Genomic DNA, 22,453 nt, shown 5'->3' with positions numbered 1-22,453 from the left:
TCATCTCTCTTATAGAAACTCCTTTCAGTTTCTCTCTCATTCCTTTCATTCCTTCTACACCCCTCTCTTCTATCTTGAATTTTCCTCCTTGTTTCTCTGTTTCTTTCCATCCATCCCTCGTTTCCCTCTTTCCATTTCCTCTTCCCTTGTTCTTGTCTGCCTTCCTCTCACTATTTTCCCTCTACCCCTCCCCTTCTCTCCATCTCTCTGTCTGGCCCAGTCTCTCTCTCCTCTCCCCCTGTCTAGCCGCAGAGGCTCCTGCGTTAGCCGTGTTGCTGACAGTGCTTTTTGTGTGAGCAGTGAGCTCCTCCATGGCCTCCCTCGCCTCTCTGCCTCCTCCCCTATCTACCCCCTCCATGCAGGGGAATTAACCTTTCAGCCCTGGGCTTCTGTATTTAATGACTGTCTGAGGGGCCACCTCCAACTACATGCCCCCCCCCCCCACTGCGCACGCAAACACACATGCGCACGCAAACACACATGCGCACACACACACACATGCGCACACACACACACACACACACACACACACACACACACACACACACACACACACACACACACACACACACACACACACACACACACACACACACACACACACACACACACTAGAGGGGCTCCATGCTGCTGCCCTCTCTTTATTACCTGCAGAAGCTGTGGAAAGCTTATTAACACCACAGACAATGCCTGCTGCAGAGGGTATATTCCTAACGCATGGCTGAGCACACAATGAATGTACTGTACAACGGCCGTAGGTGAGTACTGTATAATGTATGCTGTTTGTACTGTATGTGGTCGAATATGGACTGAATACTGCAGATTGTACAGAAAAAGCACTCTAAGTGGGGTCAAATAAAAAATACGTACTGGTAGAAAAGAATGTGACCTTTGTGTTAGTCACTGTAGAAAGGTTCCAATATGCCTCCCAGTCTCCAGTCCCCATTCACTTTCAGGTGTACACTTTATGGTAATATGTATATGAAAATGTATATATATATATACACCTGAAAGTGAATGGTGACTGGAGACTGGGAGGCATATTGGAACCTTTCAGCACGAAATCAAATATTCTGAAGTGGAAAATGAATTCAGCGTAGTCTCCAACTCTACAGAAGCGCAGCTGAATCCCCCCAGGAGTATTCAGTATATAAAATAAAGTAAAGTGGATACTCGCTGTCCCATGCATTATGTATGAGCATAAATGTTACAAAACGGGCTGCAGTGGAGACATCCATGTTGCCTTTGTATCTTTGAAGGTTCCCTTGCTCCCTCAAACCCCAGACACTATGAGTTCTGTAGTCTCCCTCGGAAAGGATGAGCAGAGGACTCATATTCTCTCCTGCTGCTGCAGCTGTTTAATACAGCTACACTGTACAGGAATATTGAAGCGCTTTATTAGAAATGTAGAATATTCTAGTAGATTTTAAATTATGTTGTTTCTCTACTCCCTATGCCTAGTCTATATAATCCCTATCCCTAGCCTATATAATCCCTGTTCCTAGCCTATATAATCCCTAGCCAATATACTCACTATCCCTAACCTATATAATCCCTGTCCCCAGCCTATATAATCCCTATCCCTAGCAAATATACTCTCTATCCCTAGCCTATATAATCCCTAGCCAATATACTCCCTATCTGTAGCAAATATATTCCCTATCCCTAGCCCAATATACTCCCTATCTCTAGCAAATATATTCCCTATCCCTAGCCCAATATACTCCCTATTCCTAGCCAATCTAATCATGTCCCTAGCCCATATACTCACTATCCCTAGCCTATATAATCCCTGTCCCTAGCCTATATAATCCCTATCCCTAGCCAATATATTCCCTATCCCTAGCGTATATACTCCCTATCCCTAGCCCATATACTCCCTATCTCTAGCCCATATCGTGTTAACGGTACAGGTTCCCCAAGGGGTACCCCCCCCAACTGAAACAGTGGCGCACAGAATGCAAAAATATTCTTAGAAATATTTAACCTCCACACATTAACAAATCCAATAGCTCAAATGAAAGATAAACACCTTGTTCATCTACCCAGCAAGTCAGATTTCTAAAATGTTTTACGGTGAAAACATAGCACATATTTATGTCAAACCACCACCAAAGACACAGCTGATTTAAATAGCCATTTTGTCGAACAAAATATGTAATCACAAACACAGGATTAAAATAAAAATAATTCACTAACCTTTTGAAAATCTTCATCAGATGACAGTAATAGGACATGTTACACAGTACATTTATGTTTTTCTTTTCAATAATATGCCATTTATATCCATAAATCTCTGTTTACAATGACGACATGTTCAAAAAATGCTACTAAAATGTCCGGAGAAATTATGATAACTCCACCAGATAACAGCAATACACATCATAAACTTTGACTAAATATACATGTTCTACATATAGTTAGAAAGATACACTGCTTCTTATTGCAACCGCTGTGTTACATTTATTTTTAACGTTACAGAATTTGTTCACTAGGCAATAATCTGAGACGGCGCTCAGCATATTAGCAATATTAGCAATATTTTTCCCCTATGTTGGAGTCAACAGAAACACAAAATTACCACGTAAATATTCCCTTACCTTTGATGGTCTTCGATCAGAAGTCGTGCAAGGAGTCATACTTACCAAAAACAGCGTTTGGCTTTCAAGTCTGTGTCTTTGGGTTATCAAACGCAACAAATTCCGGCTGAAATGCAGCCAAAATTCCAGGAGTTGCGCATCAAAACTTCAAAATTACATATTATATGTCGACTAAACTGGTCAAACTAAATGCAGAATCAAGCTTTAGGATGTTCTAAACGTGCAAAACAATTCTCAACTCGAACAGAAAACCTCACATCGTGTAACGATTCCTGGAACAAATCTCCAGACGCGACGTGCGCATGAGAGTGCATATATTTTCACGTGACCCGAATGTTTTAGCCCGCCAAAGGGTGAGAAAGCGTGTGATTTACACAATGAAACACGCTATTGAAAGGAGACACCTCGCTGAAGACATACAAACTGTTCCCAGATCCGTAGCTGGTTGGGAAGGGTGGGGGCGATGACGTCAAAGTTGGCCCAACTTCACTGCTGACAGAGAGAGTTTGGGAGAATGGCTGCCCTGAGAGTTCTGCTTTACATACAGACATAATTTGAATGGTTTTAGAAGCTTTAGAGTGTTTTCTATTCAATAATAATTATTATATGCATATATTAGCAATTATGGATAGATTTTTTTTCTGTTTACTATGGGCACGCAATTCCTCCAAAGGGGGCAGTATTCTGCCTAGCTCTAACTGGATATACTCTCTATCCCTAGCCTATCCCTAGCCTAACCCTAGCCTATATAATCCCAATTTTCTTGGGTCACTATAACTTTATCTATTTTTCCAATTGGATTGGTCCCCTTTACCACACGGAACCCCACTAATCTTCCGACGGAAACGCACAAGGTAGCTAAAAACAGACCTCCATCTCTGCCAGCTTGCTACCCATGGCCCGGCTAGCTGTCTGAATCGCCGTGACAAACCAACCTCACTACTCACTGGACCCTTATGATCACTTGGCTAAGCATGCCTCTCCTTAATGTCAATATGCCTTGTCCATTGCTGTTCTGGTTAGTGGTTATTGGCTTATTTCACTGTAGAGCCTCTAGCCCTGCTCATTATACTTTATCCAAACTTTCAGTTCCACCACCCACACATGCGATGACATCACCTGGATTCAATGATGTTTCTAGAGACAATATCTCTCTCATCATCACTCAATGCCTAGGTTTACCTCCACTGTATTCACATCCTACCATACCTTTGTCTGTACATTATACCTTGAAGCTATTTTATTGCCCCCAGAAACCTCCTTTTATTCTCTGTTACGGATGTCCTAGACGACCAGTTCTCATAGCTTTTAGCCATACCCTTATCCTACTCCTTCTCTGTTCCTCTGGTGATGTTGAGGTGAATCCAGGCCCTGCAGTACCTAGTTCCACTCCTATTCCCGAGGCGCTCTCTTTTGATGACTTCTGTAACCGTAATAGCCTTGGTTTCATGCATGTTAACAGTAGAAGCCTCATCCCTAAGTTTGTTTTATTCACTGCTTTAGCACACTCTGCCAACCTAGATGTCCTAGCCGTGTCTGAATCCTGGCTTAGGAAGACCACCAAAAACTCTCCATCCCTAACTACAACATTTTCAGACTAGATAGAATGGCCAAAGGGGGCGTTGTTGCAATCTACTGCAGAGATAGCCTGCAGAGTTCTGTCCTACTATCCAGGTCTGTACCCAAACAATTTGAGCTTCTACTTTTAAAAATCCACCTCTCTGAAAACAAGTCTCTCACCGTTGCCACCTGCTATAGACCACCCTCTGCCCCCAGCTGTGCTCTGGACACCATATGTGAACTGATTGCCCCCCATATATCTTCAGAGCTCGTGCTGCTAGGTGACCTAAACTGGAACATGCCTAACACTCCAGCCATCCTACAATCTAACCTTGATGCCCTCAATCTCACACAAATTATCAATGAACCTACCAGGTACCACCCCAACGCCATAAACACAGGCACCCTCATAGATATCATCCTAACCAACTTGCCCTCTAAATACACCTTGGCTGTTTTCAACCAGGATCTCAGCGATCACTGCCTCATTGCCTGCATCCGTAATGGGTCAGCGGTCACACTGTCAAACGCTCCCTGAAACACTTCAGCGAGCAGGCCTTTCTAACCGACCTGCCCCGGGTATCCTGGAAGGATATTGACCTCATCCCGTCAGTAGAGGATGTCTGGTTATATTTTTTAAATGCCTTCCTCACCATCTTAAATAAGCACGCCCCATTCAAGAAATTGAGAACCAGGAACAAATATAGCCCTTGGTTCTCTCCAGACCTGACTGCCCTTAAGCAACACAAAAACATCCTATGGCGTTCTGCCTGTTATGGCTGCAACCCTTTGTTCTCAATTTCCGCCTGAAGAAATACCCAAATCTAACTGCCTGTAGCTCAGCCCTAGAGGCAAGGATAAGCATATTCTTGGTATCATTTGAATGGTAACATTCTGAAGTTTGTGGAAATGTTAATTGAATGTAGGAGAATACAACACAGTAGATCTGGTGGAAGAAAAGAGAAAGAAAGAGCATACGTTTTCTGTTTTTTATTGTTGTAGTATCATATTTCACATGTACTAGAATAGCCACACAGTCAGATAGGATGCTGGAGATAATTATGATGGATAACACAAGAGGGCAACTGTAGTTGTGCAAAGTTTCAGACTAATAACTTCAGGAATGGGTGAGCTACATGACATTTAGCATGAAGTCACCCAGGTGTCCCACACAAGTTGCCCAAATGTACCCAAGTGGCCGAATTGGTGAAATTACCTATAACTATATACAGCAGTGCAAATAACTGTATACAACATATCAAAAAGCAATTCTAACACACACACAAAAAATGTTTTAAAAAATATTTGAAAAAAAATATTGAAAATAAAACACAACGACGCCTCCATGCTGTGCCCTTTTGGCTCTGAGGCACAGTCATGCCTGCAGTAATGAACTGTGGCATATGAACACCACTGGGGGCACAGGTAGAGCGGGCTGCTTGGCACGGGGGCCTCCCAGTCGGAGTCGCTATCACTGTGAAAGAAAACATTAAAAAATATTTGTATTGTATGAGCCTTTTATCATCACATAAAATAAACAGATATGTATTGATTGTATAGAGCAGAGGGAACAGTCACTAAGGTGTTCCATTCAACTCCGGCCATTGTATATATATATACACACACACCCAAACAAACCAACACACACACACACACACACACACACACACACACACACACACACACACACACACACACACACACACACACACACACACACACACACACACACACACACACACACACACACACACACACACACAAAAACAAACTACACATTTCATTGCAAAAAAATATCTATATATATTTTATTTTTTTATATATAATATATATATATATTTATATTTCATAAAACGGCATTAGCACTTACCCGTCCAGAAGTACGTCCTGTCCTTGCAGAAACAGCTCCTCAGTTCGTTTGAATGATAACACTCCAAGATTCCTCAAATAAAAAATCTGTCACTTTCACTTTTACTTTAGTTTGACTTCACTTTACATGAAGTATTCGCCAATCTTCAATGAAATCCTACAACTTTCCGAAATACAGCTGCACTTATAAAGCCTTACAGCAACCCCTCTGATCGTCAAGGCAAACATGGAGTTCCCTGCGCGTGCGATTACAACCAAGGAATTGTGGTCCAACCCCAAACCATTACATACTGGCGTTTACCTCAGCTCATTGGCTATCTACCCAGCTAGATTTCAAGAAGATCAGTGGTCATTGGGCAGAACTATAGTCAATCAATGAAGCTTCGCTAAAATTAATGGTGCGTCAGGTAGTCATTTATCATTGTCTTCAAATCAGCTCACTTCAGTCAATTCTCCCAGTAAAAAAAACAATGATGTTTGACTGTGTTGCAAACATCCAGAGGAATGCACTGACACCCACCATGACTATATAAACGATTGTTTACAGGGGCGAATCACGCCGAATGCTCTGTAAAAAATTGATAGAGATGAAATTCACTGCAAAAATAGTTTACAAAATGTTTAGATTTAGGCTATAAAAATGGATTTTATCAAAGAAAACACCACTTCATTTGATCAATGGGATACTCAGGAAGAGAAATAAGAGCAAGATATCAGAATGTAAGTCATAATTTTACCTTCAGATGTAAATGTGTAATAACTGTCATGGCAGAAAATGTTTCTGTTCTTGATTGCTCTTCTCAAACAAAAGCATGGGATTTGTTCTCTGTAATAGCTATTTTAAATTGGAAAACGTAGTTTGATTACCAAGATTCTAATCTTTTGAACGGTGTAAGACACTTGCATTTTGAAGAATGTTTAATGTTACGAAATTGTATTTTTAGTTTAGTCACTCTGAAATTTCCCCTGATGTTGGTCCCTGTACAGGGACAGCAGCCATAACAGGTTTTCAACCCTCCAGACGAGCTTCAATGCCAAACAACTCTCCTTCTGTGGCCTCCAACTGCTCTTAAATACAAGTAAAACTAAATGAATGCACTTCAACTCATCGCTGCCTGCAACTGCCCGCCCGTCCAGCATCACTACTCTGGACGGTTCTGACTTAGAAAATGTGGACAACTACAAATACATAGGTGTCTGGTGAGACTGTAAACTCTCCTTCCAGACTCACATCAAACATCTCCAATCCAAAATTAAATTTTCCTATTTCCCATCCTGCTTCCATACCCCTATCCCTAGCCAATATATCCCCTATCCCTGGCCTATATACTCACTATCCCTAGCATATATACTTACTATCCCTAGCCAATATACTCAATATCCCTAGCAGGTATACTCCGTATCCCTAGCCAATATACTCCCTATCCCTGGCCTATATACTCACTGTCACTAGCCTATATACTCCCATATCCCTAGCCAATATACGCCCTATCCCTGGCCTATATACTCACTTTCCCTAGCCAATATACTCCCTATCCCTAGCCAATATACTCCCTATCCCTAGCCTATATACTCCCTATCCCTAGCCTATATTCTTACATTTACATTTTTTACATTTAAGTCATTTAGCAGACGCTCTTATCCAGAGCGACTTACAAATTGGTGCATTCACCTTATGACATCCAGTGGAACAGTCACTTTACAATAGTGCATCTAAATCTTAAAGGGGGGGGGGGGGGTGAGAAGGATTACTTATCCTATCCTAGGTATTCCTTAAAGAGGTGGGGTTTCAGGTGTCTCCGGAAGGTGGTGATTGACTCCGCTGTCCTGGCGTCGTGAGGGAGTTTGTTCCACCATTGGGGGGCCAGAGCAGCGAACAGTTTTGACTGGGCTGAGCGGGAACTGTACTTCCTCAGTGGTAGGGAGGCGAGCAGGCCAGAGGTGGATGAACGCAGTGCCCTTGTTTGGGTGTAGGGCCTGATCAGAGCCTGGAGGTACTGAGGTGCCGTTCCCCTCACAGCTCCGTAGGCAAGCACCATGATCTTGTAGCGGATGCGAGCTTCAACTGGAAGCCAGTGGAGAGAGCGGAGGAGCGGGGTGACGTGAGAGAACTTGGGAAGGTTGAACACCAGACGGGCTGCGGCGTTCTGGATGAGTTGTAGGGGTTTAATGGCACAGGCAGGGAGCCCAGCCAACAGCGAGTTGCAGTAATCCAGACGGGAGATGACAAGTGCCTGGATTGGGACCTGCGCCACCTCCTGTGTGAGACAGGGTCGTACTCTGCGAATGTTGTAGAGCATGAACCTACAGGAACGGGCCACCGCCTTGATGTTAGTTGAGAGCGACAGGGTGTTGTCCAGGATCACGCCAAGGTTCTTAGCGCTCTGGGAGGAGGACACAATGGAGTTGTCAACCGTGATGGCGAGATCATGGAACGGGCAGTCCTTCCCCGGGAGGAAGAGCAGCTCCGTCTTGCCGAGGTTCAGCTTGAGGTGGTGATCCGTCATCCACACTGATATGTCTGCCAGACATGCAGAGATGCGATTCGCCACCTGGTCATCAGAAGGGGGAAAGGAGAAGATTAATTGTGTGTCGTCTGCATAGCAATGATAGGAGAGACCATGTGAGGTTATGACAGAGCCAAGTGACTTGGTGTATAGCGAGAATAGGAGAGGGCTTAGAACAGAGCCCTGGGGGACACCAGTGGTGAGAGCGCGTGGTGAGGAGACAGATTCTCGCCACGCCACCTGGTAGGAGCGACCTGTCAGGTAGGACGCAATCCAAGCGTGGGCCACGCCGGAGATGCCCAACTCGGAGAGGGTGGAGAGGAGGATCTGATGGTTCACAGTATCGAAGGCAGCCGATAGGTCTAAAAAGGATGAGAGCAGAGGAGAGAGAGTTAGCTTTAGCAGTGCGGAGCGCCTCCGTGATACAGAGAAGAGCAGTCTCAGTTGAATGACTAGTCTTGAAACCTGACTGATTTGGATCAAGAAGGTCATTCAGAGAGAGATAGCGGGAGAGCTGGCCAAGGACGGCACGTTCAAGAGTTTTGGAGAGAAAAGAAAGAAGGGATACTGGTCTGTAGTTGTTGACATCAGAGGGATCGAGTGTAGGTTTTTTCAGAGGGGGTGCAACTCTCGCTCTCTTGAAGATGGAAGGGACGTAGCCAGCGGTCAGGGATGAGTTGATGAGTGATGTGAGGTAAGGGAGAAGGTCTCCGGAAATGGTCTGGAGAAGAGAGGAGGGGATAGGGTCAAGCGGGCAGCTTGTTGGGCGGCCGGCCGTCACAAGACGCGAGATTTCATCTGGAGAGAGAGGGGAGAAAGAGGTCAGAGCACAGGGTAGGGCAGTGTGAGCAGAACCAGCGGTGTCGTTTGACTTAGCAAACGAGGATCGGATGTCGTCGACCTTCTTTTCAAAATGGTTGACGAAGTGATCTGCAGAGAGGGAGGAGGGGGGGGAGGATTCAGGAGAGAGGAGAAGGTGGCAAAGAGCTTCCTAGGGTTAGAGGCGGATGCTTGGAATTTAGAGTGGTAGAAAGTGGCTTTAGCAGCAGAGACAGAGGAGGAAAATGTAGAGAGGAGGGAGTGAAAGGATGCCAGGTCCGCAGGGAGGCGAGTTTTCCTCCATTTCCGCTCGGCTGCCCGGAGCCCTGTTCTGTTCTTACTATCCCTAGCCAATATACTCACTATCCCTAGCCAGTATACTCCCTATCCCTAGCCAATATACTCACTATGTCTAGACTATATACTCACTATCCCTAGCCAATATACTCACTATCCCAATCCAATATATTCAATATCCCTAGCCAATATACTCACTATCCCTAGCCAATATACTCATTATCCCTAGCTTATATTCTTACTATCCCGAGCCTATATTCTTACTATCACTAGCCAATATACTCACTATCCCTAGCCAATATACTCACTATCCCTAGCTTATATTCTTACTATCCCGAGCCTATATTCTTACTAACCCTAGCCTATATTCTTACTATCCCGAGCCTATATTCTTACTAACCCTAGCCTATATTCTTACTATCCCGAGCCTATATTCTTACTAACCCTAGCTTATATTCTTACTATCCCGAGCCTATATTCTTACTATCCCTAACCAATATACTCACTATCCCTAGCCTATATTCTTACTAACCCTAGCTTATATTCTTACTATCCCTAGCCTATATTCTTACTAACCCTAGCTTATATTCTTACTATCCCTAGCCTATATTCTTACTAACCCTAGCCAATATACTCACCATCCCTAGCCTATATACTCACTATCCATAGCCAATGTAAACCATCTAATAGTGTGGCATCACTTTTTTGTTGTCAGCTGTTTTTTTGGCATCTATTTTTCCTTAAAATGACCCCCCTAACCCTCATACACACTCCTCTCTCTCTCTTCCTCCTGTGTCTTTCCCAGTCTAAGAAGAGGAGGATACAGAATATGTGGAGTCAGAGAGTGGGAGAGTCCTATTGGCATTCTTTCTTATCCACACTGCACACTTTCGTTCCAAGCGACATCGTGAGATCAGGCGAGACATAGAGAGTGGCTCCGGGGCCTCGACGTTGCTCAACAGGTAAGCACAGCTTTTCTCTCTCTCTCTCTCATGCAAATCCCTACGCATATTCAAAGACTAGTGGCTTCTTTATGAGAGATGCACTGTCTCTCTCACTTTCGCTCTCTTTTTCTCTCTCTACCACAGTCTCTCTGTTAGCTCTCAGGAGACAGAAGGATGAGTCAGTGGAAGTTTGAAAGGAGGTCTTCTCTCCTTCTGTCTCTCTTTTTTTCTCCAAACCTTCTCTCGAGGCAAGTGACATGTGAGGGAGTCAGAGAGAGAGACACATTGAGTCGAAGTTGACGACCCTACAGAGCAGAAACAGAAACCAAGCCAAGCAGACAGACACTCTGCTCAGGTTGGTGAGAAGAGCTTCTCGGAGACATACTGTCCAGCTGCCACTGTAAATTGCTGGACGAGGCTGATGCAATCTGGCTCGTCCACCTGCCCGTCCTTGACTTGGCTTGAAGTTTGCTCTGTCTATTTGCGTCTGGAGAAGCAGGCAGGCTCACCCAGGCAACACTAATCAGACTGTCAGAGGGCCACCATGTTTTCATGCACAATTAATGATTTTAGTTCAATTAAGCCATGTGGATAACCTAATCTGCATCTTTGGCCTATAACTGATTCTGCTGGTGAGTGTCGGTGGTGTAATGGGTTCACAACAGACCTCCCCTATGAGGCCCTGTAATTGGGCCCACAGGTTAATGGTGAGATTGGCGGTGTGTGGGCGAGACTGATATTAAGATGTAGGACCATATCTGAATTGCATGGTTGCATGAGGTTGAGGCTTCATTTTCTGCACATTGAGTGATTTCATGGGGTTTTGCATCAAATTGGTCCAGGATTGAGTGTATTGAATCGTTTGATGATGTTATGAAAGAAGCCATTAAAAATCTACCTGTCGGGGTCACGCCTGATGCCTCTGCTCTCTCCAATACCCTGGAGGGGAGAACGACTGACTTGTCTCCGAGAGCGAATCAAATTTCAAATCAATCTTTGTCATTTGCATCTGTGGAAAGCTAGTGAGGGACAAGGTCAGAAACTGTAGTAGCAGTGAAGGTAGAATATCTACTGACTTATACAGGCAAGTTACAACAATGCTTATCCTGGGTGGTGAGCACCAGTTTTCAATCTCTTCCTGACTCATACAACTCTATTGTTGTCAGTGAAATACAGATTATATTATACAGTACAAGGTTTTCCTAGACAAATACATTATTTAGCTTGATAGCACTTGTGGAGTAAATGTGGAAAAATTCATGGAGTGTGAGTACTTTCTGAAGGCACTGTAGATACTGAATGAATGTAATTGTTCATGTATTCCATTATACTGTGTGCATGTGTGCGTGTTATGAAGCTTGTTGAGCTAGTTATGGATAATGACAGAGATCTGTGCAAGGACAAGAACTCGATTAGCAGCCAGGGCTGAAGGCCTGCTTTTTTAGCTGTTTGTGTCTCATATTGTGAATTTTGAATATGTGTTTGTGTGTGTGTGCTTGCATGCATACCCGTGTATATGGTTTTCTCAGGTAGCCTAGTGATTAGAGTGTTGCTGGTTTGAATACCTGAGCCGACAAGTTAAAATATCTGCTGATATCTGCTGATGCCCTTGAGCAAGGCACTTAACCTACCATAGCTGACCCTGGAAATCAACACATTTCACTGCACCTATCTGGTGTTTGTGACAATAAAGCACAAATTATTTATTTTCTGGATGATTGTTTTCTGCATTAATTTGAATTGATACATGACTTCATCAGAGTCCATCCAACAGAAACAGCCCAGACCCAACCCTAAAATAAACATTGTCAAGGACAATGAAACGAAACAAAAACACACACTAGAGAATGAACCAATCCTCCATTTTGTGCACGGACCTATTTTCCCAATTAATTAAGCCCTGTGTTTGGGTTAGCAGTGGTGGCGGCAGTGCGGGGAGGGGACGGGAGGTCAGAGTCAGTAGGCTGCGGCTCTTTTCATTAATATGTCCGGTAGAAACGTGTTGAGTCATGTAGCCTTCCTCTCCAGACCAGTTTCACCTCTCTCCCTCTCAGCCAAGTTGTGCACTTCTGCAGTTCTGCATTAACAGCATCACTCCCACAACGGAGGAGGGAAGGCATGGGGAGCTTTCATTAGACATATAGAAACCAACCAGCCAGCACTTTACTCTCTCTGGTATTTAGATCTCAGATGTGAGGAAAAGGGCAGACTGGGATGGTTAATAAGTATGAGGAAAATCAATTTCATGAACATCGGTCGGGGTTGAAATGCTTATGGTGTTTTAAAGGGGCAATCAGCAGGTCAGGTTAAAACAAAGTGTCTCTCTGCCCATGTTTTGATAAGGGATTGTGCAGGACAAATGTAACCACTCTCAAATTCATAAACAGAGCAGGGACTGACAATCCATGATATCAAAAGTATAATTTTAACCATGTTTTGAGGCTATGCAATGTTAGTTTACATTTGCGTTGTTGACAAACATTGGAGCTTTTGTTTTGGGAGGGGAAACGACAATTGAACCAAGCTCATGAGGTTAAGTTATATTGAAGTTATATTCTTCAAGAATCATTGGGTCCTGTATACAGTGAGTCCAAAAATGTATATACATGTAGCAACTGCAGATTGACCCTTTAATAAAGGTGTATTAGAAAGAGGGAAAGGGAGGCAGAGAGAGAGAGAGACAGGGAGAGAGGGAAAGAGAAACAGACAGGGAGAAAAAAAGAGTGAGAGTGAGTGAGAGAAACAAAGAGAGTGATAGTGTGTGAGAGAGAAAGGGAGGGGGGGAGGCAGATTTGTTTTTAATAGCTCAGAACAGACATCTAATGTGGTGAAGGGGGATCAAATTGCCCTTGTGTGTTCAAAGTGCATGTTGGGGGCTCTGAAATGCACTGATGTTTCTGAGAGCCAGGAATAATTGAGTGTGAGCTAATTCTTATCAAAGCCTGTTGGAGTGCAACTAATCGACTGAGGGGAGATGCCTCAAAGAACCGTTGCTTTTAATTCATTTTGTTTATTCAGATGAGAAAATGTTTAGTTTTCAATCAAGTAAATCACTATTATTTGTTCCATCCGCGACAGATAAGTTGATTGATTGCAAACTAACTTAAAATGCACATCGGGTCCCTTTCCAAAAGAAACAGGCAGAGGGGGAGTGTTAGATTAGAACAGAATGTAATGGACATAGACATAGTGTTACTCATGGATTTATCTAAAACACTGTTGATGGGTTAATTCACTAGTGCATGCAAGAGTCATCCAATGATTAGCAGCCAGGTTAGTCTGTCTTCACCAACATAGCCAGCTACAGTAGCTAGCACAATATGTGGCTATGGCTTTGAGAATACTTTGTGTGTGCTCGGGAACTCAAAACTTGACATTGAGTCAACTAAGCCTTGACTAACATAACCAACATGACGGTAGGCCGTCATTGTAAATTAGAATTTGTTCTTATCTGACTTGCCTAGTTAAGTAAATGTTAAATACAAAATAAATAAATTGACAAACAGTTCAATGTCTGTCATCTCTGTGATTTGTCGTTTCAGGATTCCGCAGGGCCTGGATTAATTAAACGATTGGAGCCTGAGGTTTGAGATGGGTTTGTCATCAACAACATGCTTCTCTAGTCCACTTCTTCTTCTCCTCACTCTGCAATGGGGTAAGAAAAACAGCCACAATGGACCTATTGTCTCCTTTCGAACTCAGCAAGGCCTTCTGTTAAGTTACACACCATTACTCTAGTCTATAGCACTGTGCTCTCATTGACTTTATGAGAGGCATAACCCAGAGCTCTGTTCAACTCAATGGATGAGTTTGCATCAAGGTTTCTGTGGACTGTTGTAGTGTTGCTGATAATTGTATGTGGCACATCAGGTATTATTCCTCACTAATACCCTTTGCTTTTCACTTACCTTGCATTGTACACTTCTGGCATTGGATTGTTACTCATCGACAATCACATTGATACAATGAGACATTGTGCTCAGGCCTCAACATTACGCTTCCTTGCCAATGTACCAGCTGGTTCTCAGAAGAGCAAAACCAACTGAATGGGAGCAGAAACAGGACCGCTTAAAGACAACACATTGTCAGAAGAGAAGGATGCTGTGACGAGTGGCTAATCGTTTTCTCAAAATACGCTGTCGAATCACCAAGCTGTCAAAGTTGTTGTTCTTCCAACCGTCTGTTTACTGCTGCTGTAACTCCTCCGACAACGACAATCTGTTCGGATTATTTTGTAAATCATATTCAAAAATGGTGGCCGTCAATCAACATGAAATCCCACAGTACTTGTAAGCCTTTGCTCTGTGAAACAAATCTAGTTCCAGTGTTGATCGCATCATTATGCAGTTACAGCACATTTACTGACACATACAGTAAATCAGCTCCAAAATAAATCTAACAATCACAACGAATATTTATCATCCACACTAATCTGTTAATGGAACAGATCCCACTGCACTGCTGACATAATTATTTCAAGTTGATGAGGTCTGATAGTATGCCTTTACATTTACATTCTCTGCCTTTGAAAACATCACAGAGAGAAACAGAGAGACATTGTTCAGTAAGTTAACAAGTGGCCGGTATCAATCTTCCCTTAACCTCTACCTGCTTTCTGTCGACCCTGTCCAATGTTTTGATACTAATAACTTCAACTGCAATTATTACAGATGCTTTTCATAGCGGTTCAGCTTGTACTCCAGAGTATGGCTAGCCTCTGCTTCCGTCTCGTTGTGACAGCGAAGGCCAAAGAGTTTTGTGGGCCGCATCAGCTCCATAGCATAATTCCAAGCCATTATCTCGTTCAAATAGACACCAAATCCTTGGATGGGGAAAGGAAATCAATGGCCTACGGTGTTTGCCTGTCTTACCACTTCCATCCCCCATGCACCTCTCTAGGCAGTGGTAGTAGAAAAAGAGAAGAAGCCATTTTGTTCCTGTTTGTTTTTCAACTTCCTTTTGCTGCTCATTTGTACACGGAATTGTTGTGTATTCATTTATGTAAACTGATATGCAAATGTGTTTTTGTGGCTCGTTGTTTGTATGCGTCGTCTATAATGGCCAATCTTTCCCTTCACGTTTGACGTGAGGTGACTGATGTCCCCTTGATCTGAGAGTTCTCCCTCTCACTCACATTGCCGAGGCGCAGCCGAGCATGCAGTTCGCAAACAACTTTGTGATTGGCTCAAAGAGGGTCAAGATTCAAGCAACCTTCCAGAAAGAGGCGGTGTAAATAGCTCCTCTCCTCTCCACTGCATAGTTTAAAAATAAGATGCATGCTTATATATTAGGGCCCCTAATTAGCATAGGACTTTGCATGCAGAGCTACAATCTCATTACCTTGTGATCCTGGTCTCATTGTTCTAGCCTCCACCTCACTCACTCCAGGCTGGCTGAGTGGCGGTAAGGTTACCTTCCAGCCACCAGTGCAGTGTACCGGAGCATTTCACTTCATACAGGGAGTGAGGGATTGCCCACCCCCACCTCCCGACACCCCCTCACCACCTATGACAGACGACGTCATTAAACCAAATATCATTACTCTCACCTGTAGAAATTAGCCGAAGGGACACCGCAAGTGAAGAAAAAGCAATGGGTGAACGAGGGCTTGTTTGGACCCCCCTGCCCTCTCTTCCTTTCCATTCCTTATCTCCTGGACCGAGGAGGGGTTTCATTCGCAGTAATTACATTATTGACTCATTTGCAGGGCCGAATTGCTCAAATTTCCCATCAATAAAACATATGATGTGATGAATAATGTGGCCCGGCTCTACATTCTTTATTTGAGCCCTCATCCCCTGCCTTCCTAGCGTTCCCTTCTTCCCCTCCATCTTCTCACCCTCCTCCGCTCCCTTCATCCATTTCACAATCCTCCTAACCCATCCCTCCCTTTGTTCCTTCTTTCCTCTCCATCCTCTCACCATCTTCCCTCCTTTCCCTCCCTCTCTTCTTCAGGTGTGGTGGAGGTGGGGGCCCAGCAGGCGTTCAGGACCCAGCCCAAGAACATGACGGTGCGTGCGGGGACTACGGTGATGCTGAGGTGTGAGGTGCTGAGGCCCTCAGGGGTTGTCCAGTGGGTGAAGGATGGCCTGCTTCTGGGTCCACAACAGAGCCTGCCGGGGTTCCCTCGCTACAGCCTGTTGGGGGACCCTAAGAGAGGTGAGAGCCTCTGGTTGATGGTTAGGGCTAAACTAGGATGTGGACTTGAAGCTAGGGTTAGGGTTATGGCCAGGGTTGAGCCGGGCTGTGGACATGAAGCTAGGGTTAGATTTAGGGTTGTGTTTGAGGCTAGGGCTACGGTTGAACCAGGATGCAGACACATAGTGTAGGGTTGGTGTTTGCATTAGGGTTGAATACAAAGTAGGGACATTTTAATAGTAGGGGGAAATGGTTGGAAAAAGCAATATATCAACATTGGGTAAGAAATAATGACAGGGAAGCAGAAAATGATAACACACATGGGTAGGAGCCCAACACATGTTTTTACAGCTTGTGCAGATGCAGAACACAAGCTACCAAATTAAAACATTGAGTGGTAGACAACCCATGGACAAGATGAACATGAGGAATATGTCTAAATTATGAGCACAGAGATGCAGTCGCAGAATGAGGGCCTACACAAGCCACGTAAACAGGTCAAAAGAGCCATGAGTTCAAGCATTGTGTTGTTGCTCTAAGACATGTGTGAATTTGATGGTTTTCTTTGTGACATATTTCAAATGACAGGTTGTTCACTGTGAGGGTAAACGGTGCATCTGTCAGCTTTAATTGCATTGGCTGTAAGACAGACATAGTAGCAGTAAGCCTACACTGTATAGCCTTGATATGCATGGAGGACACAGTCACAGGCCTAAATGAAGTTACCACGGGGACCTGATGGTAGTGGCTTAACAGAGGACGTCTAAACAGAGGCCATCTGTGACTACAGATACTATGTGACTGTGAAATAGCCTCGCGTGTACCAACATTGTCACCCTCAGAAGCAAATAAAGGGAAAATGAAAGTGGCGAGAGTGAGAGATAAGAGAGAGAGAGAGATGACAGCAATACAATTAGACCCAACCCAATCATGAAAAAACAAAAAGATAATTACTTGATACATTGGAAAGAATTTACAAAAAAAGAGCAAACTAAAATGCTATTTGGCCCTGACCACTGTGCCTGACCCAAAATAAAGGACATCTGTGACTATGTGCAGACTCAGTGAGCATAGGTTTGAGAAAGGCTGCTGAAGGCAGACCTGGCTCTCAAGAGAAGTCAGGCTATGTGCACACCTGCTACAAAATTAGGTGGAAGCTGAGCTGCACTTCCTAACCTCCTGCCAAATGTATGACCAGATTAGAGACACATATTTCCCTCAGATTACACAGACCCACAAAGAATTCAAAAACAAATCCAATTTTGATAAACTCTCATATCTATTGGGTGAAATACCACAGTGTCTCATCACAGCAGCAATATTTGTGACCCTGTAACGGTTTTCTTCCGTTGAAGGAGAGGACCAAAATGCAGCGTGGTTAGAGTTCAACAAAGACCATAAACGTGAACACTACAAAATAACAAATGTGGACGAAACAAAACAGTCCTATCTGGTGCATAGCCACAAAGACAGAAGACAACCACCCACAAAATTCCCAAAGAACATGGCTGCCTAAATATGGTTCCCAATCAGAGACAACGGTATACACCTGCCTCTAATTGAGAACCAATCTAGGCAACCATAGACTTACATAAACACCTAGACTAGAAAACACCCCATAAACATACAAAACCCCTAGACCAGACGAACACAAAAATCCCCCATGTCACACCCTGACCTAACCAAAATAATAAAGAAAACAAAGATAACTAAGGCCAGGGCGTGACATACCCTTTGCCCCAAGAAAAGTGCAACCAGTGAAGAACAAACACCATTGTAAATACAACTTATATTTATGTTTATTTATTTTCCCTTTTGTACTTGAACTATTTGCATATCATTACTACACTGTACATAGAAATAATATGACATTTGACATATCTTTATTATTTTGGAACTTTTGGAAGGAGTGTAATGTTTATTGTTTTATTGTCTATTTCACTTTTGTTTATTACTATTTCACTCGCTTTGGCAATGTAAACATACAGTGCCAGTCAAAAGTTTGGACACACCTACTCATTCAAGGGTTTTTCTTTATTTGTACTATTTTCTACATTGTAGAATAATAGTGAAGACATCAAAAATATGAAATAACACATGGAATCATGTAGTAACCAAAAAAGTGTTCAACAAATCAAAATGTACTTTATATTTGAGATTCTTCAAAGTAGGCACCTTTGCCTTGATGACAGCTTTGCACAATCTTGACATTCTCTCAACCAATCACCTGGAATGCTTTTCCAACAGTCTTGAAGGAGTTGACACATATGCTCAGCAATTGTTGGCTGCTTTTCCTTCAAACTGTGGTCCAACTCATCCCAAACCAACTCAATTGGGTTGAGGTCTGGTGACTGTGGAGGCCAGGTCATTTGATGCAGCACTACATCACTCTCCTTCTTGGTCAAATAGCCCTTACACAGCTTGGAGGTGTGTTGGGTCATTGTTTTGTTGAAAAAAAAATGCTAGTCCCACTAAGCGCAAACCAGATGGGATGGCGTATCGCTGCAGAATGCTGTGGTAGCCATGCTGGTTAAGTGTGCCTTGAATTTAAAAAAAATACTGACAGTGTCACCAGCAAAGCACCCCACACCATCACACATCTACACATGCAAAGAGCATCCTTTCACCTACTCTTTATCTCACAAAGACACGCCGGTTGGAACCAAAAATCTCACATTTGGACTCATCAGAGCAGACAACAGATTTCCACAGGTTTTTTATATTTTTTATTTGATCTTTATTTAACTAGGCAAGTCAGTTAAGAACAAATTCTTATTTTCAATGATGGCCTAGGAACAGGGGGTTAACTCCCTTGTTCAGGGGCAGAATGACTAATGTCCATTGCTCTTGTTTCTTGGCCCAAGCAAGTATCTTCTTATTATTGGTGTCCTTTAGTAGTGGTTTAGTTTCAGCTATTCAACTTTGAAGGCCTGATTCGCACAGTCTCCTTTGAACAGTTGATGCTGAGATGTGTCTGTTACTTGAACTCAGTGAATCATTTATTTGGGCTGCAATTTTTGAGGCTAGAAACTCTAATGAACTTATTGTCTGCAGCAGAGGTTACTCTGGGACTTCCTTTCCTGTGGCATGCCTCATAAGAGCCAGTTTCATCATGGTTTTTGACACTGCACTTGAAGAAACTTTTAAAGTGCTTGGCATTTTCTGGATTGACTGACCTTCATGTCTTCAAGTAATTAATGACTGTTATTTCTCTTAGCTTATTTGAGCTGTTTTTGCCATAATATGGACTTGGTCTTTTACCAAATAGGGCTATCTTCTGTATACCACCCCTACCTTGTCACAACACAACTGTTTGTCTCAAACGCATTAAGAAGGAAATAAATTCCACAAATTAACAAGGCACACCTGTTAATTTAAATGCATTCCAGGTGACTACCTCATGAAGCTGGTTGAGAGAATGCCAAGAGTGTGCCAAGCTGTCATCAAGGCAAAGGGGGGGCTACTTTGAAGAATCTCAAATATAAAATAGATTTTGATTTGTTGAACACTTTTTTTGTTACTACATGATTCCACGTGTGTCTTCAAAGTGTTGATGTCTTCACTAGAAATGATACTACAAAATCAAAAATAAAGAATAAACCTTGAATGAGTAGGTGTGTCTAAACCCCTTTAACCTCTTAGGTCGACCCGACACGCAGGCGTCCCATCTAGACATCTGGAAATGCAAATGCGCTATGCTAAATGCTAATAGCACTCGTTAAAACTCAAACGTTCATTAAAACACACATGCAGGGTACTGAATTAAAGCTACACTCGTTGTGAATCCAGCCAACAAGTCAGATTTTTAAATGCTTTTCGGCGAAATCATGAGAAGCTGTTATCTGATAGCATGCAACACCTCTAAAGACCCGCAGGGGATGTAAACAAAATAATTAGCATAGTCGGCGCTACACAAAATGCAGAAATAAAATGTAAAACATTCATTACCTTTCACCATCTTCTTTGTTGGCACTCCTAGATGTCCCATAAACATTAAATCGGTCCATATATAGCCTAGATATCGATCTATGAAGACTGTGTGATCAAGGAAAAAAACAGCGTTTTATAACGCAACGTCATTTTTTTAAATTAAAAAAGTTGACGATAAACTTTCACAAAAAACTTCGAAATACTTTTGTAATGCAACTTTAGGTATTAGTAAACGTTAATAATCGATCAAATTGATCACGAGGCGATGTATATTCTATGAAATGGGCTGTCTCTTGTTCGTTTGACCAAGAAACAAATCCTAGGCAAATGACAAGACTGTTGACATCGTGTGGAAGCTGTAGGTATTGCAACCTCGGCTCCAGGTAATGTGGTTTCTATTCAACAATACATTCAAGTGGCGCATTGATATATTTTCCAGTTTTCAGTGATCAGATTTTCCTGCGCTTTTCGATGAAACGCACGTTCTGTTATAGTCACAGCCGTGATTTAACCAGTTTTAGAAACGCCTGAGTGTTTTCTATCCACACATACTAATCATATGCATATACTATATTCCTGGCATGAGTAGCAGGGCGCTGAAATGTTGCGAGATTTTTAACAGAATGTTCGAAAAAGTAGGGGGTAGAATCAACAGGTTAAATTGAAATGGAATTGAGAGAGGGAGAGAGAGAGAGAGAGAGAGAGAGAGAGAGAGAGAGAGAGAGAGAGAGAGAGAGAGAGAGAGAGATGAAAATAAAAGTATGTAGCAGGATCCGCACACGGCATGTATAAAAAGTAATCGCCAATTAGAAGGCAATCCTAAATATGAGCATTGCATTTGTTCATGATCAACCAGCACTGAGCCGCATGGTCCTATTCCATGGTGCCTTGGCTGTCGTGACACACACAGCACTAGCAGACAGGCACACGGGAGCTGACAGACATTCAGGAACACACTAAACTCTAGAAATTGCACACATATTCACAGACACTGATAGGCAGAATGGCATGCACTGCACACACGCACACACACACACACACACACACACACACACACACACACACACACACACACACACACACACACACACACACACACACACACACACACACACACACACACACACACACACACACACACACACACACACACACACACACACAAATCTATAGAAGCAAAAACACAAGCGTTATCACTTGACGCCACTCGATGATACTTGTCACTGATTGTCACCGTCAGTGATGTCTGTTGGCGCTGAAAGAGCTCTCACACTCTCACATATGCTCACACACACACTTGGCAAGTTGATTGCGGCATTTGTGGTGAGTAATTTCAGGAAAGAGGGAAATTATTCATAATTCGAAGTCTTCCCGCTGTATGATAGCATAGATGTGAAAATTGCTGCTGGTTGGTATTAATTATCTTGCCAACTTTGTTGATGAGTCCTTTTTTAGGACTGGGTGGTTGTCACACCAAGATGTTATTTTATACATGTTAGTACGCTGTGAGTCAGAGAGCGACACAAAACAGGAAAAAGCCTCCCAGACCCCAAACATCCGATAATACACACGTTTAATTGCATCAGTCAACATACTATCCCGTGGATGGTGAAACACTATCAGGAGAGAAATAAAGATGGAGAGGTACTTTGTCTGTCCTCCTCAATCGATACATAACATATTCCCACCAATATAGAACAACATGACAGATCTGGAGTCAGACTTCATACACCGCACAGCTATCCCTCTTCGTTGGTTAGTGTGCTATCAACAGGGTGTGAGACCAAGT

General features: G+C 43.1%; 1 protein-coding gene across 2 annotated transcripts in view; it reads left to right on the top strand.

Annotated features, from left to right (window-relative positions):
- Window positions 1–10,490: 10,490 nt before the first annotated feature.
- nphs1 (NPHS1 adhesion molecule, nephrin) overlaps window positions 10,491–22,453 on the top strand; it is a 69,069-nt gene continuing 57,106 nt past the window's right edge. For both annotated transcript variants that reach the window (XM_046300872.1, XM_046300873.1), the window contains exons 1-3: window positions 10,491–10,614; window positions 14,139–14,251; window positions 16,552–16,755. In XM_046300872.1, coding sequence (XP_046156828.1) covers window positions 14,188–14,251; window positions 16,552–16,755 — 268 coding nt within the window. In that variant the 5' untranslated portion in view covers window positions 10,491–10,614; window positions 14,139–14,187. The remainder of the gene's footprint in view (window positions 10,615–14,138; window positions 14,252–16,551; window positions 16,756–22,453) is intronic.

This window comes from Oncorhynchus gorbuscha, linkage group LG15 (genome assembly GCF_021184085.1).
Source record: "Oncorhynchus gorbuscha isolate QuinsamMale2020 ecotype Even-year linkage group LG15, OgorEven_v1.0, whole genome shotgun sequence".
Lineage (NCBI taxonomy): Eukaryota > Metazoa > Chordata > Actinopteri > Salmoniformes > Salmonidae > Oncorhynchus > Oncorhynchus gorbuscha.
Note: the sequence above shows the minus strand (reverse complement) of the source record. Positions and strands in the feature narration are given on the sequence as shown.